We start from the raw sequence: 14997 nt of genomic DNA, 5'->3' as shown, positions 1-14997 counted from the left end.
AGAGCCAGGCGATAAGACCAACTAATTTATTCGCATGGGCTTATAATTATAACGGTTCCAATTTTTTCTTGCCTCCTCACCTAATTTCAATTCAATTTGCCTTCTCAAATTTATAAACTTTTTTTTTTTCAAATTATCCATTCCATTGTAATTATCACTTGAGGTATTTTAGTAATGTGATTTATAATTATAATTGTAATTATTTTTTGCGAAATAATTTTAATTATTTTCAGATAAATAATAATTTTGTATAATTTGAATATCGCAGATTTATTATATGAAGAACATATAATAAAAATATAAGCAAAAATACATATTTAGTCTTTTAAATTTTACGCATAATTTTATTTTGATCTCTTAATTTTAAAGAGTATTTTTTTAGTCATTAATTTTATTTACAAAAAAAATTCTCCCATTAAAATTTTAAATGTTAACAAAACGTTCTTAAATAATGATGTATTAAATTTAATTTTTTCGGGGTAGCAAAATTGTATAAAAATTTTATAAAGTTGGAAAAAAACCAAAATCTTGTAAAAAGTCAGATAATTGAATATTCACTTTTGCATGAAAATGTATTATACTTTTGATGAAACGATAATCTAACTAAATTCAAGTTCTGTGGTATAGATTATGACCCCTTTTTTGTTATGATATACTACCTCCGGTTCTTATATAAGAATTAATTGACTAATTTAAAAAAATTAAGAAAATAAGTTAAGTTAGTTATTTGTAATAAATATGTGTTATCTTTTTTAAAATATCCTTGCTAATCACGTGTATTGGTTAGAGCTACCATTCTTAGAAGGACTAACTTAGAAAAAAATGCATAAATATAAGAGACAAAATAGATTGGGTCTTATATTTAGATCCAAATAAAAATCAAACAAGGTCTTATATTAAGGACTAGACGTTATTTTGTGTTTGCACTTCAGGCTTTAATTTGGTTTAGTTTTATTTCCATGTCTTTTGATTTTTTAAATTGGGTTGAGTTATTTATACTGTTCCTTTTGTATTGGAGCTTATAGTATGCTTTTATGTTGGTTACATGATCTTATAAAATTCTAATATTTGCATGTATATTTTTAGTTATACTGTGTTAGAATAAAATTATCCATTTACCAAAAGAGAAACATAAATTTATAGCAGAAAATAAATGTATAAATAATGTGGATCTTTTGAGACATTGCTATTAGTGAATCAAACTAATATAATTTGTTTTTTGAATTTCCATATTTTTTAGAAAAAATAACAAATAAATACCATAGAAATTATAAAATTCCTGTTACAACGCCTTTTTTTTGTTGTTGAGAATTTCTGATTTGAAATTTTGTAAGTTGATGGGTCTTGTTCTGTCATTTTCCCTATTTTTTAACAGTGTTTTGATCCATCCCGTCGCCGGGGAATCAACAGGGATAACCTTTGATGTTTCATCTTTTGGCAAACCAGAGAGGCGGAAAACCAAAAAAAAAAAAAAAAAAGCAAAAACAAAAACAAAAAAAAAACAAAAAAAGAAAGGAAAAATTAAACGGATAGAGTCGACGAACTCATCCCCTTCCTCCAGTCCTGGCTCTAGTCCTTTAACTCTTCTTCTCCACTCTGTCCGACGAATATGGCTTCCTCTGCGACCACACCATCCTTCTCCTTCTTCTCATCCTCTATCTTCCTCTCGTCATCTTCCTCTCACAACAAATTCTCTTCATTCACATTCAGACCCAATTCTTTCATCCCCACCTCCCCTAAATCCCTTTCCATTACTTCCCAGCTCGCCACACTCCCAGTCCTCTCCTTTGATGGCGAAAAGGTCGGCGAAACAGCTCTCGACCTCAAAACTGCGCCACCCGATACTGCACGCGCCGTCGTGCACCGCGCTGTTGTAACTGACCTCCAGAACAAGCGCCGAGGCACTGCCTCAACCCTCACACGCGCCGAGGTCAGTGGTGGTGGCAGGAAGCCTTACCCGCAGAAGAAGACCGGCCGTGCTCGTCGTGGGTCGAATCGGACCCCGCTCCGACCCGGGGGAGGGGTCGTGTTTGGGCCTAAGCCTAGGGACTGGAGCATCAAGATTAATCGGAAGGAGAAGAGATTAGCGATTTCTACGGCGTTATCTAGCGCGGTGGTGAACACGATCGTTGTGGAAGAATTTGGGGATAAGTTTGAGAAGCCTAAGACGAAGGAATTCATTGCCGCAATGAAGAGGTGGGGGCTTGACCCAAAGGAGAAGGCTATGTTCTTGCTGACTGAGGTTTCGGATAATTTAAGGCTTTCGAGTAGGAATATTGGGACTCTGAAGATGTTGACGCCTAGAACGCTTAATTTGTATGATGTATTGAATGCGGATAAGTTGGTGCTAACGCCTTCTGCTGTGGATTATTTGAATGAGAGATATGGGATTGATTACGTAGGAGACACTGAGGACGAGAATGAGGATGAAGTAGATGGTGAAGATGGAGGGGAAGGTGACCAAGGTAAGCTTTGAGTATATAACTAACAATAAAGTTGTGATCTTAGTATAATTCATTGTGGTTTAGTATGACTGCATTTCTAAGAAGCATCTATTTTGATACATTGATGTGGATTTGGTTACATTGTGACAAAACAAGATGTAAGTGCAATTTGGATTATTGCATAATATATCAAAAGCAACATAACTCCAATTTTTAACATGGATGTGTCTCGGCTGCAATATTGACGTTTTTTCTATGCTACATTGTCAATTTTGCCTCTTACAGGCACTCTGCAGTGTTGAATTCTGCTATTTCATCTTCATTATAGTACAATTTGAAGTAATTGTTTCTTACATTTGGTTTCTTATAACATGCCTGGAAAATTGATTTTGTTTGCTTATGCATGATGACTTCGCTGTTGCTCTAAATGAGCTTTGGATCAGAATGACATGCCTGTGAGATCCGAGAGATTGACTCCCTCCATTTCTTTAGGGAGGATACTTGCAAAATGCCAGTGGAAAATATGTAGTACAAAAAAGTCTGGCTTTCTGAAAAACTTGTGGTCTGAAATACGAAAATATCACCATTAATTTGTTAGCTATGTTTAAAGAGTTACTCTGACTCAACATGCATAACATTCTTCATCCATCCTCAGAAGATAAATGCCATCTGGTCGATAAAATTTTTCTTCAATCCAAATATTCTATTAAAGTAGCTCAGACAAATTATACGATAGTTCTTCAATTCAACCCTGATCACCAAGCAAACGAATCATCGCTCATCAATTGGACTTAGTTATGTGGACAGTAAACCATATAGATTCTGGGGTAATTCTATGGAAAGCTCCATTCTTGAGATTTTGAGCACTTTCCCAATTGAATCTTAAGAGTTTTTAACTAAAAGGTGTAATCTAAAAGTTCATCTAATGATGAAAACTGAAAAGTTCAACTACTTGAGAGACTGATCTTTCTATAGAATTGCTCTCAATTCCATGCTGAACATTCGAGTTGTTCGTGGTTACTTATATCTAACTTGTGCATGTGGTAATGGGATGGATGGAACTAATGCTCTGTTATCTGCCTGTGTTTGGTTACTCCCATTGGCATGAATCTTGCATCTATTCATAGATGGCATAAGTTGGCTTTCCTCCTAACTGAGCTCTTGATTTCTTCATTGTATCATTCATGATTTCTTGTTAGATATTTCTGCCCCTCTTGCTGTATCATGTGATATCAAATATGCGTACCCAAATCAGTGCATTATGACAACTTATGGGACACAGACCTCTGAGTGGTATGTTGCTGAACTCGTTCACGTTTTGATATGCAGGAACTGGGGGAGAGGAAAATGCTGATGTGGTGGATTAAGGATCTGGAGTATTGTTTGTACCATTTACATGTTTGTTTTCATCTCCATTACTGAGGGGTTCAAACCCAGGTTACCTTTAGGATCTGCTCCGTTATGCCACTAACATTCATGGTATTCTGCGGGCTGTATAGCATGCTGCTCTGTTTGGTCTATTGCAAAGATTTTGTTTCACATAGCCCTTTTTCATGCATTGTATGTATAATGAAGAATCTTGTGTATTAGTCTTATCCTTGCATTGTTGTATTAATTCTTCTCCTTTTATGAAAGAGGATCTTGTTTCGCTCCCAATCTGTTGAGGCGTCCGCTACATCTTGCCGTGGCTCCTGATCTTCTTTAGTTACTGTTGATGCATGTGTATTGGTGATAAGAATCTTAGATAGCTGTCCTAATGCGATTTTCTCTATGTACAAGATTCAGATCATACAGTGCTCGACGAGTTCCAAAATATGAATTGTTGGTAGGATTAGAAGTGGTTTTAAATTGTTCTGTTTGTAATTTGGATCTTGCGATTCCGTAGGGTTAACAAAACTAGAGATATCAAAAGATAGGGGCATTGTTCATGAATTAATTATTCAATTCAAGCTAATATAGCAGGCTAATAGGACTTGGTATTTTTATTTAGTACTATTGATACATATGTTAGAAAGAAATAAAATTATATTATTTGAGAACATTCCAATAATATTCTCATGGACTTTGGTTTCTTTTCGGACCCCATCAATGCATGAATTTCTTTTGGGCCAGTACATCATGGTCTTGGGTTGAGGGAAAATCTTCCCCCAACCTGTGTAGTTGCCCCATTGATATTATCCATGAGATAGAAGCCATTGAACTGGGCTTGAAATTGTTCTATGGATCATTTATTTTTCTAACATTGTTCTTTTCACTTTGAGATGAATAGTGCCAATTCATTGTGTGTATGGGATATACTCCCTCCTGTTTGTAATATAATAGCTTAATAACTAATTTGTAGATATAGGAAAACTTTAGTTAAATTAATTATTTGTAATAAATATATTTTATCTTCTTTAATCATATGTATTATAATTACTTCTTAATTGGACATTCTTTTAATTTGCGCAATCAGTAAAGGTATCTTGGGCAAAAAATTATAATTTGAGAGACAAAATAGGTTGATTTTTTCTCCTATCTTTAGTTCTTAATATAGAGATTAAAGATATTGGTTAAGTTAATTATTTGTAATAAATAGGTGTTGTTTTTCGTAAAATACTTTTACTAATAATGCATATTAGTTAAAACTAGCATTTGATGAAATCTTTAACATGTGTAACTACTACAAGGAGTATTTAAAAAAAAAGATAAATATAAAAGACAAAATGGATTTGGAGTCATGTATTTAGGATTAAATTAAAAGTCAAACTAGTTCTTGTATTAAGAATTAAAAGTACTCCTCCGGTCCTTAATATAGGACCGTTGTTGAGTTGGTTTTAGTCCTAAATATAAGACTCATTTATCATATTTATCAATTTTTTCTAAATTATCCTTATGGATACTCCCTCAACCATAATCAAGTAGAAGAGGAAGATGGGGTATTAAGAAAGATTATTATAGTATTTTAGGAAAAACGTGTCGCATGTCTTATAATTAACTAATTTACCTAACTTTCTTAATCTAATTAAATTAGTTAAATGGGTCTTATATTAAGGACTGGAGGAGTAGTATTTTGGAATAAAGTAAGTTCATTGTCTAGTTGTTATAGTATCTAGGATCCGAGGCAAGATTTTGGCTGAGGTTGCTCCATGAAAACCTTGCTCTGAGAGTCTCCCAACACCGTCTAATAAGATGGACTTTGCCTTATGGAGACGAAGGCATTATAAGTGATTGAATTATGGTTTCAAATAGATCCACCGTCCCAAGACAAAAATACCACTCATGATTTCATGTGAAGGCCTTGCCCATACAGAGAATAAGAAATTTCATGTGCTCTGATTTGAATTCACTTTTAGATAAACTTGCAGTGTAGGTCGAGAGAGGAATAAAAAAGTTTATCTGTGGGTGGTGTGGATTTGGTGAAACCCCCCCTCCCCCGGGGGTGCTTATGTCATTCTGCAACTGAAAAGAATCCTCATCACATACAAAACAACACTACAGGCACTAAGGAGTAGTGGGGGAAAAAAAGAAGAAGAAGAAGTTCTGGTGCCCTGCCACTAAACTAAAAGGAAGAATTTGGTTTGTTTGTTTATGCTTCCTCTTGACTCTATTATAAGCCATATTCAATTATTTCAACAGAATAAAAAAGAAATGGTTAATTTATTAAATTTATTTGAAATATTTTTTTTCTCTAAATTTAATCATATTAAAATCATGAATTTCATTGTGAGAATGCAAAAAAAAAAAAGAAAATTATATCAAACTTTAAATAAGAACAATTGTAAAAAAATGTAATAATACCGTATTTACCGACTTATAAATAAGAACCGCTCAATTCGGTGGCGTAACACACCCTACGGATATGAAACCCAGAGGAACATTGGTAAAGTGAAAACAGAAAAGTAGAACCCACCTGTGATATCATTTGACTTGTTCAAATTAACTGATACATATAACTAATTAATTTGAGTAGATTAAAAATATTAATTAAATTAATTAATATTACTTCTAATTTTTAATATATATAGGAGTTAGATATCTAATTTGGAGAGATTAAAAAAATTAGTTATTTGTAATAAATGTATGTTGATTTTTCTAAATTACTCTTATTCAATCATAACCTTACAATCAGGGATATTTTTGAAAACACATTATAAATTTAAGAGACAAAATGAATTGAAGTGTTATATTTAAAACTTCCAACTAACTCTTATATTTAGGACCAGGGGTAGTATGATATATTTTTTTCCTAAAACACGCTAGACATCTTTCTCAATTTTCTCACTCCTTTCTCTGCTTGATTATTGTTGAGAGAATATTAATAAGGTTAATTTGAAAAAGAATTGATAAACATATCAAATATGTCTTATATATAGGACTAACATTAACTCTCCAATTAGGTCTTATATTAAATGCAAGAGTATATAAAGATTTCAAGTTTTTCTACGCGTATTATCATTTTTTATTTTTCTATTTTCACCCAATGCATAGTTCCTCTCGATCGCTACGCTCCCATTAATTATAACTATGGTATTCTCCAAATTGAACCACATTAATTAAACAGGATCGTCAAGTGATATTGTGATAATTGAAAAAGCGGAAATTAAAGGAGGGTTAATTTAATTCAAACAAAAACTTCAACTTACCTCAATTATTTTAACTAATTGATTGAAGTTAACAGCATCAACGTTCCAACACTTGAAACTATTGCCATTCATCTAATTAAGTAGTCAGTTTACTCGCATGTGTTTATGGTCAAATGTACGTTGAGCGTTGGAAGACATTCAAGGGTGAATTGAATTCTATGTATTTGACATTAATATTGATACTTCTCCGATAGCAGAAAAAGAATAATTTTTTTTGGTCTAATTTACAAGTTACATCAGTAAAATTTTTATGGGAATACACAATTTTATCTTTCATTTATTATTAAATAGACTTTGTTTTTATGAGATATAATATATACTAAATGGGGTGAAGTTAAAAAAGTTGTTAAATTTTAAGACATAGTTAATGATATTTAAGGTTGTATTAGTTCAAAAAAATATGCAGGAAGTAATTTATAAACAAGATCTTAAGATATCGATCGGTAGATATTAAGATACAGCTAGTTTGTAGTTTTTAACAACAACATAAGCTAGATCCACGCCGAAGGTGGTTAAAATAATCAAAAATCCACCACTTGTCATCAGCACGCATATACATATATTTCTTTATAGGTCTGTTTCGAGTCCGTGAAGGTTGCCTGTCACAATGTTACGTGTCTTCAACATTGGAATTCTTCATGAGTAGTTGCAAGTGCAATTACCAAAACATACATCATTCGTTGCTCGGCCTTTTTGTAACATCTGTCTGTTTCCATTATTATATTGCGGCTTCCGAAGATCAAAACCAGAAGCTTCTGTCCATATCTGAATTCATTCTCTTTTCTGGACTGCTCATACTTCATTCTCTTTCTCTTTGTTAATTGATCAATACTGTTTTCTGACCAATCAATATATTATCTTCTGGTTCTTGTGAGATTAACTGTGATTGTTGAGTTGTTAAGAAAAATGAGCGCTTCAACCACCCTTCCATTGATAGACCTTTCGTCTTTGAAGGATCCTTCTTCGAGGTCTCAGTCAATTGAAAGAATTAAGACTGCTTGCAAAGACCTCGGTTTCTTTCGGGTATCTGTATATATCTACACGCACACACGACACTCTTCATTAACTAGTATCAATAGAGGTTAAGGTTGTTTTTCTTTTTCTGGGGTTTTAGGTTGTAAACCATGGAATTTCGGAGTCTGTTACAAGAGATGCCATAGACACAGCAATTAAGTTCTTTGAATTGCCAGAGGAGGAGAAGATGTGTCTGGCTTCAGACGATATTTTTAAGCCAGTGAGATATGGAACGAATATCAGGAATGATGTGAAACAAGAAAGTTACCTTCAGAGAAGTTTCCTCAAGCTTTATTCTCATCCAATCTCAAATTGGATCCATCTCTGGCCTGCAAACCCTCCTGATTACAAGTAAGATATGATTTTGCTGACACTAATTGAAGCCTTTTATTACCTCATCCAATCTCAACTCTGCATCTTGCACTTCTTGAAGGCTTTTGTTAGTTTTGTCTCTCTAGATTTCATTTGTTTTAACCAATTTAATTACAAATGAATCAAATTTGGCGAATCTAGTGTGTCATCGGTTCCATTCCTGAAACTTATGTTCAGTTTGATCTGAACTTTGACAGGGAAAAAGTGGGGAGATATGTGATGGCAGTGCAAGATCTTCAAAAGCAATTAACAGATCTTGTTCTTGAGAGCTTAGGGATAAACCCCAATTCCATACAAAAACAAATCGAAGAAGGCATGCACGTTGTGGCCGTGAACTCTTATCCACTAAGCTCTGAGCCAAACCTCACTTCAGGCTTAGCTCCTCACACAGATCATGGCTTAATTACTATCTTACTTCAGAGCTATCCAGGGCTACAAATTAAGAACAGTGACGATAAATGGGTCAAGGTTCCATTTTCGGAAGGATCATCGTTAGTACTTTTGGGAGATCAAATGGAAGTACTAAGCAATGGGATATACAAGAGTGTGATTCATCAAGCTGTTAGTTCAGATCAGAATCGAATTTCCATTGCAAGTATTAACAGTTTTGCATTAGAGGAAAAAGTCAGGCCCGCACCATTGTTAGTAAATGAAGAATGTGAAAGCTTATATGAAGAGTGTAGCTTTAAAGACTTTCTTGACTTCTTGTCAAGTAGTGATCATAAACAGAAAAGAAGGTTCATTGATACCTTGAAGAAGAAGAATCTTGTCAAAGGACAAGCATAGATATAGTAGCATTCATTTATTGGTTGGTTCATTAATCTGTAAGGGACACTGTATATCCTAGTGTGTACAAGTAAGCGAGTACTTTTGTAATCTATGTGCAAGTGTTTTGTGTTCTCATTTCCTTAATTTAGTTATATATATATATATATATATATATATCTTCACTTGGCTATGTGGAATGGTCAATTTAAATTTAACTGTAAGTACAACTTTAGTACTTGGTCGCAAGTCCGTGTCCTAAAAGAACACGGACTGTGATAATTAATATAGAGTGATATCAGAAAAATTTGGTCTGAAGGCATGCTAGAGAGCAGCAATAATTATAACGAGTGTTATCTGATTAGGTGAGACTAGCTACATAGATCACATGATACTATTGTGCCTGTCAATGACTAAATCTTTGAATAAATTGTTAACAAAAAAAGTCCTGACTCAATAACTTTGTCGAGTGTTTATTCGATATTTCTTTATTTTTTTAATGACTTCATACTGTTTTGATATTATAAATAACAACAATACCTAAAAGTTTATCTCCTAAGTGTGTGGCTTTCTCATAGATGCTTACACGTTTCACAAAGTAAAATACACGTATTGTGATTTCGATTGTGGCATCACATGCCAACCAGAGAAAGATGGGAAAAAAATAATGCAAATTTAACATTAGTTAAGTCTCTTAAATAATAAGTGTGTTGTGTCGTATTTAAAACCTTCATTCCAATATAGCAGACGCTCCAACTTGCATTTGTATAAATTTAAAATTGTCGAGAGATTACTCTAATAATCCAACAATCAACCTTATCATTTTAGAAAAGTAGTGATTTTTAAATTAATAAAAAAGAGGACGACACATGGTGCACTTAGAGATACACACCTCTGATCTAGATCCTATATCTATATGTTTATTTAATTCTACGTGTCTTGAGACGTCCGTGAGATTTCTTTGTCGATTGGTCTGCCTTAACATGTGAACTTTTCTCGATTAAGTCAAACAATAAATCATTTCTTTCTCCTCCCAATCGACAAAAAAAAAAGAAATGCGTGCTTCAGCAATTTCTCTTACACGCAGAGAATCCAAAGATTAAAGCTGTGTCTACATGCAAACCTCTCAAACTCCTCTTACACATATATCTGACCTTCATTTTCTTTTCCGTACTAGCTCAAGTCTCATCCTCTTTCTTCGTTGATTGATCAACCTGATTGAACGCATCAGAGGGAAGCAGCATGCCACTAAATGCTTTCATGGTAGGCAAGTAAAGTAAGATCTTGACAAATTTGTCCTATATACTTAACAATTATTATCTTGAATTTCTGAAACTTGCCAGTAGAACCGAGTTTACATCGTCCAACTTTCCTTCTTATTCTAAGAGAATTTTTTCCCTTCTGTTGCAGTTGTGGTTGCGTCATCTGTAGATTGTAGCCATTAAAATAAAATAAAATTGAAGTTTTTAGATTCATGCTTCTTTAGCGGAGCGTATATAATTCTTCGACAATAAATCCGGCGAATTTAAGGAAAAGCACACAATTGTCCTGTTGATGAGAAACTTCAATAAATTTTTCTCTCAATAATTTTGATATTATTATTAATTTCTATGTTGTCTTGTGGCATTCCCTGACTAAAGAACTTGGTTTATAAAAGAATCCTGTCCTGTTTGGTGATGATTACAAGTTTCACAGTAGTATTTTAAAATAGTTTGTTCTTTCAAGAATCTTTTGTAGTTAGTTTTAAATAAAGTGAAACATTTTTTCTCTCATATTCATAAACTACTTTAGCAAGCCAAGTTGCATGTACCGTGAAATTGAGTTGTAATTTGTGAATGCTCAGTTCCTTTGTTGATTTGTGTGTTTTGACTCTAACAGGATATATATTTTGAATTGTAAGTTAACGAATTTTGGTTAATGAATTTTCAGGAATAAGATTCTGTCAGGTTTTCCTTAGCTGGCTTTTTGCAAATGAGTATGACCACAGACCTTCCTTTGATAGATCTTTCCTCCTTGAAAGATCATTCTTCAAGATCTCAAACACTTGAGAAAATTCAGATTGCGTGTAAAGAAATTGGTTTCTTTCAGGTTTGGAAGTATATAAAACTGTTTTTGGCATAACTAGCTGATATGTATTGTTATTGAGTCAGATTATGTATTGTCGTATCTAATAAAGGTAATTTTCATAATGTAATTTTTTTTAATCATTTAAAATATATTAATCCATGATCTTACTTAAGGAATATTAAGTTCATTCTACTCGACCTAACCACATTATATTCTTCATATTTTTATTATTTGTTAACAAGTAACTGTGCATGTACCTTAAAGTTTGTCTGTTTTCAGGTTATAAATCATGGAGTTTCTCACTCTGTTATCAAAGATGCCATAGACACTTCAATGGAGTTCTTTGACATGTCTGATGAGGAAAAGATGAGTTTTGCTTCAGATGATATTTATAAGCCTGTGAGATATGGGACGAACATCACAAATCCTCACAGAGAAGGTTACCTACAGAGAAGTTTCCTCAAGCTCTACTGTCATCCAATCTCACATTGGATCCATATGTGGCCTTCAAATCCTTCAAATTACAAGTAAGTAATGAACAACACTATCATTCTGCCACATTCAATTAACTCTGCTTTTTCATAGTGTTGGTCACCAAGGGTCTTTAAAATTTCAACATTTTTTTAACCGACTCATCATCTTCAAGTGTAATATGGAACGCGTTGTAGTTGATTTCATATCTGAGATGTTCTCCCGAGATCATGCAGGTAAAATCAATAATCATAACTCTTCAAACTATATATATATTTTAGCCATAATGACAAATTGATAGCAAGTTCATTTCTCATCCTCCCTAAGCCAGTGCAATGCGAACACTTTAAACCAAGTGAAAATTCTCCACAGGTGGCTATTGATATCATCCAAAAAATTGGCTTCCTGTTTGTTGTTATGAGTCCCATATCAAGGGTTTTTACAAGAGAAGCGAGTTTTATATGGCATTCTCCCTCCCAATAGGCTAGACTTTTGGGTTGGGATCTCGTTTTGAACTTGTCCTGTCATGGAATTTGAGTAGCAAGATGCCAAGTGAAATGCCATGGAATTGTTAGCTCTCGAATGGGGCGCATTGTTATGAGTCACTAGTGTCAAGAATAATTTGTTGTGCTAGAAATAGAAATATATCCCCTAAGATTTAACAACAGGCTTAGCTGCAGTTTCTGCAACTGTGGTTAAACTTTTTTAACAAGGGGGGAAACTGGGAGTACGATAGTTCAAAGATTTCATCCCTCTGGAAGCCGAACTTGAGATTATGAATGAACTGAACATGCTTTTTACAGGGAAAAGATGAGAGAGTATGTGGTGGCAGTGCAAGCTCTAAACCAGCTACTAATGGATATTGTTATAAAAAGCTTAGGATTAAACCCTAGTTACATACAAGGAGAAATCGACCAAGGAATGCACGTCGTGCTCGTGAACTTCTATCCCCTTTGTTCTGAGCCACAATCTCTTTCAGGCTTGGCTCCCCACACTGATCATGGCTTACTTACTATTGCACTTCAGAGTCATCCAGGGCTACAAATTAAGAACCCTAATGACAAGTGGGTTGATGTGCCATTAATTGAAGGAGCTTTGTTAGTGCTTTTGGGAGATCAAATGGAAGTAATGAGCAATGGAATATATAAGAGCGTGACACATCGAGCGACAATTAGTAATAATGCAGATCAGAATCGAATTTCCATAGCAAGTTTCTGCAGTTTTGCATTAGAGGAAAAAGTTAGGCCAGCTCCAATGCTGGTGGATGAAGAACACCCATGCCTGTACAGAGAATCTAGCGTCAAAGAATATTTTGACTTTGTTTCAAGCAATGGTACACAAAAAATAAGGTTCATTGATACCCTGAAGAAGAATCTCGTGAAAGAACATGCCTAGCTTTTATTTATTGGAATGTGTGAATGACTGTATATCCTATAATATACAAGAAGAATCTGGTTGTTTCATTTTTTTTTTTTTAATTTTTGGTTGGTGGTATTTATAGCCTTTTACATTCTCTTTTTTTGGGCGAGGTGATGGTGTAGCAAAGGAAGGCGATCTAATAAGGTCTTTTTGCTTTACACACACACACACATCCCTCGCATAATGTTTTAATGTCTTGCTTTTATTAAATGGTCGGAAACTTTGGCATTTTACTTTGAACTACGCTGATAATAGGAGAATCACTATGAGATTAAAAAACAAGATATAATTACTAAAAAAATTTCATAATTAGTTAGCAGCATATAATGATAAGTTTCGGTATAGAAAATGATAATAAGTTTATACTGCTCATTTGTTAGACTTTTTAAAATGTTCAATTAAATTGAAATTTTCATGTGATATGGGAATTTTATCTAATCTTGTGTGCATTATTTTAACAGTCACTTTGTGCCAACTAGACTTATTCTCAGTTTCGAATAATTTGACCATTGGTTGTACGTTGTTTTATTATTAAAAGGAAAGATGAATAATATTTTTTGCCTTAATTTTTATCAGTAGTGTCAAATTTGTTGTATTTGAAAAAAATTGATGTTCACATATTTGAAAAATTGACAGTCACGTATATGGGGCAGAAAAAAATCAACTTGCAAGCAAGGATGAATCTGTACCTTGTATGGGTACAAGAGTGTTCTCCCTCAAGTTGAGTCAATAAATCAACTTAATACCTACCCAAGATTTGTATGGTTAAGAACTTTTGGACCATTTAAATGGACCAATAATGGACCATTAATTTTAATTCTCTATGTCTCTATGCATTCTTGATTATACTCCATCACGCATATGATTGCACGAAATTTTGTCTCAACTCGATCATTTTTATATGTGCTATCACGATCATCAACAGAGACCACTCAAGCTAGAAATTAAATTGACAACATACGTTTGCCATGAGCCATATATATTATACCACATCAAGTCATAAATGTAAGAGCCAATCAGAGATTCGATTCGGTCCTAAATATAAGACTCAAATTTATCATGTTTTTCATATTTATTTATTTTTCCTCTAAATTAGTCTTCATAGTGATTGTACATGTTAAATAGTTTCCATTCTAATGCACATGCATGATTAATAAAGATATTTCAGGAAAGTTAATACTCATTTATTAAAAATAATTAACTTAACTAATTTTCTTAATATATGCAAATTAATTATCTAGCTCTTATATTAAGGACTAGAGACAGTATGTTGCATGCCACTTAATCAAATGATAGCATTTGTAAATGGAGCAACTAACCTAAGCCATGTTTTCTCTAACTGAAAAATTAATTTTGTGGCAAAATTTTGGTTGTTTAGTCTATATATCTAGTTATCTTTATATCTTTTCTTCAGACACCATATCCCTAGACTTATATGTTATTTAGTTGGTTTGATTAGATATCGGTGCCAATTTTATTGTATTACCTCCAGTCCTAATTACATGATCTCGTTTATAGTTTACAAATAAGGTCTTATAATTAAGATCAGAGGTAGTATATAAAGTTGGACATTCACACACACATCTACACCCACAAAAATATCAACCCTCAAGTAAGCATATTTTATGGGTACAAGAGTTTCACACTTTTTTTTTTTCTCCTCAACTTAATTTTGACCGTAGTTATTATGTATTTATGAAGTACTTGTGGACCAATCAATTGGACCATTACTTTAAATGTTAAAATTGCATGTGTTCTTTAAGTGAACTACACATAGCATAAGTCAATTTTTCATTTGGCATTTGTGTAATTAATCTTTT

At 33.4% G+C, this 14997-nt stretch overlaps 3 protein-coding genes across 4 annotated transcripts; all 3 read left to right on the top strand.

Annotated features, from left to right (window-relative positions):
- The first annotated feature begins 1482 nt into the window (after positions 1-1482).
- On the top strand, positions 1483-4100 carry LOC114763316 (50S ribosomal protein L4, chloroplastic). Its single transcript, XM_028952940.1, has 2 exons — positions 1483-2465; positions 3774-4100. The coding sequence occupies exons 1-2, from the start codon at positions 1610-1612 to the stop codon at positions 3809-3811; spliced, it is 894 nt and encodes a 297-aa protein (XP_028808773.1). The 5' UTR covers positions 1483-1609; the 3' UTR covers positions 3812-4100.
- A 3708-nt stretch (positions 4101-7808) lies between these two features.
- On the top strand, positions 7809-9356 carry LOC114763313 (flavanone 3-dioxygenase 3-like). The gene is made up of 3 exons (XM_028952937.1): positions 7809-8092; positions 8184-8434; positions 8653-9356. The coding sequence occupies exons 1-3, from the start codon at positions 7976-7978 to the stop codon at positions 9239-9241; spliced, it is 957 nt and encodes a 318-aa protein (XP_028808770.1). The 5' UTR covers positions 7809-7975; the 3' UTR covers positions 9242-9356.
- A 922-nt stretch (positions 9357-10278) lies between these two features.
- LOC114763314 (flavanone 3-dioxygenase 3-like) lies at positions 10279-13221 on the top strand. Of its 2 annotated transcripts, none has more exons than XM_028952938.1 (4): positions 10279-10483; positions 11150-11308; positions 11567-11814; positions 12562-13221. In XM_028952938.1, the coding sequence occupies exons 2-4, from the start codon at positions 11192-11194 to the stop codon at positions 13151-13153; spliced, it is 957 nt and encodes a 318-aa protein (XP_028808771.1). In that variant the 5' UTR covers positions 10279-10483; positions 11150-11191; the 3' UTR covers positions 13154-13221. The 2 variants fall into 2 exon arrangements, with proteins under 2 accessions (XP_028808771.1, XP_028808772.1); XM_028952939.1 differs by having other exon boundaries at positions 10279-10496.
- Positions 13222-14997: the final 1776 nt, after the last annotated feature.

The sequence above is a fragment of the Neltuma alba genome, unplaced genomic scaffold (assembly GCF_004799145.2).
Source record: "Neltuma alba isolate B1F8T4 unplaced genomic scaffold, ASM479914v2 tig00011274_pilon, whole genome shotgun sequence".
NCBI lineage: Eukaryota > Viridiplantae > Streptophyta > Magnoliopsida > Fabales > Fabaceae > Neltuma > Neltuma alba.
Note: the sequence above shows the minus strand (reverse complement) of the source record. Positions and strands in the feature narration are given on the sequence as shown.

Excerpts from the sequence above, each read along its gene's own strand:
- LOC114763316 (XM_028952940.1), top strand. The coding sequence starts at position 1,610 with ATGGCTTCCTCTGCGACCACACCATCCTTCTCCTTCTTCTCATCCTCT. Across the intron at positions 2,466-3,773 it reads TGGAGGGGAAGGTGACCAAG|GAACTGGGGGAGAGGAAAAT; the intron begins GTAAGCTTTGAG and ends TTTGATATGCAG.
- LOC114763313 (XM_028952937.1), top strand. The coding sequence starts at position 7,976 with ATGAGCGCTTCAACCACCCTTCCATTGATAGACCTTTCGTCTTTGAAG. Across the intron at positions 8,093-8,183 it reads AAGACCTCGGTTTCTTTCGG|GTTGTAAACCATGGAATTTC; the intron begins GTATCTGTATAT and ends CTGGGGTTTTAG. Across the intron at positions 8,435-8,652 it reads GCAAACCCTCCTGATTACAA|GGAAAAAGTGGGGAGATATG; the intron begins GTAAGATATGAT and ends GAACTTTGACAG.
- LOC114763314 (XM_028952938.1), top strand. The coding sequence starts at position 11,192 with ATGAGTATGACCACAGACCTTCCTTTGATAGATCTTTCCTCCTTGAAA. Across the intron at positions 11,309-11,566 it reads AAGAAATTGGTTTCTTTCAG|GTTATAAATCATGGAGTTTC; the intron begins GTTTGGAAGTAT and ends GTCTGTTTTCAG. Across the intron at positions 11,815-12,561 it reads TCAAATCCTTCAAATTACAA|GGAAAAGATGAGAGAGTATG; the intron begins GTAAGTAATGAA and ends TGCTTTTTACAG.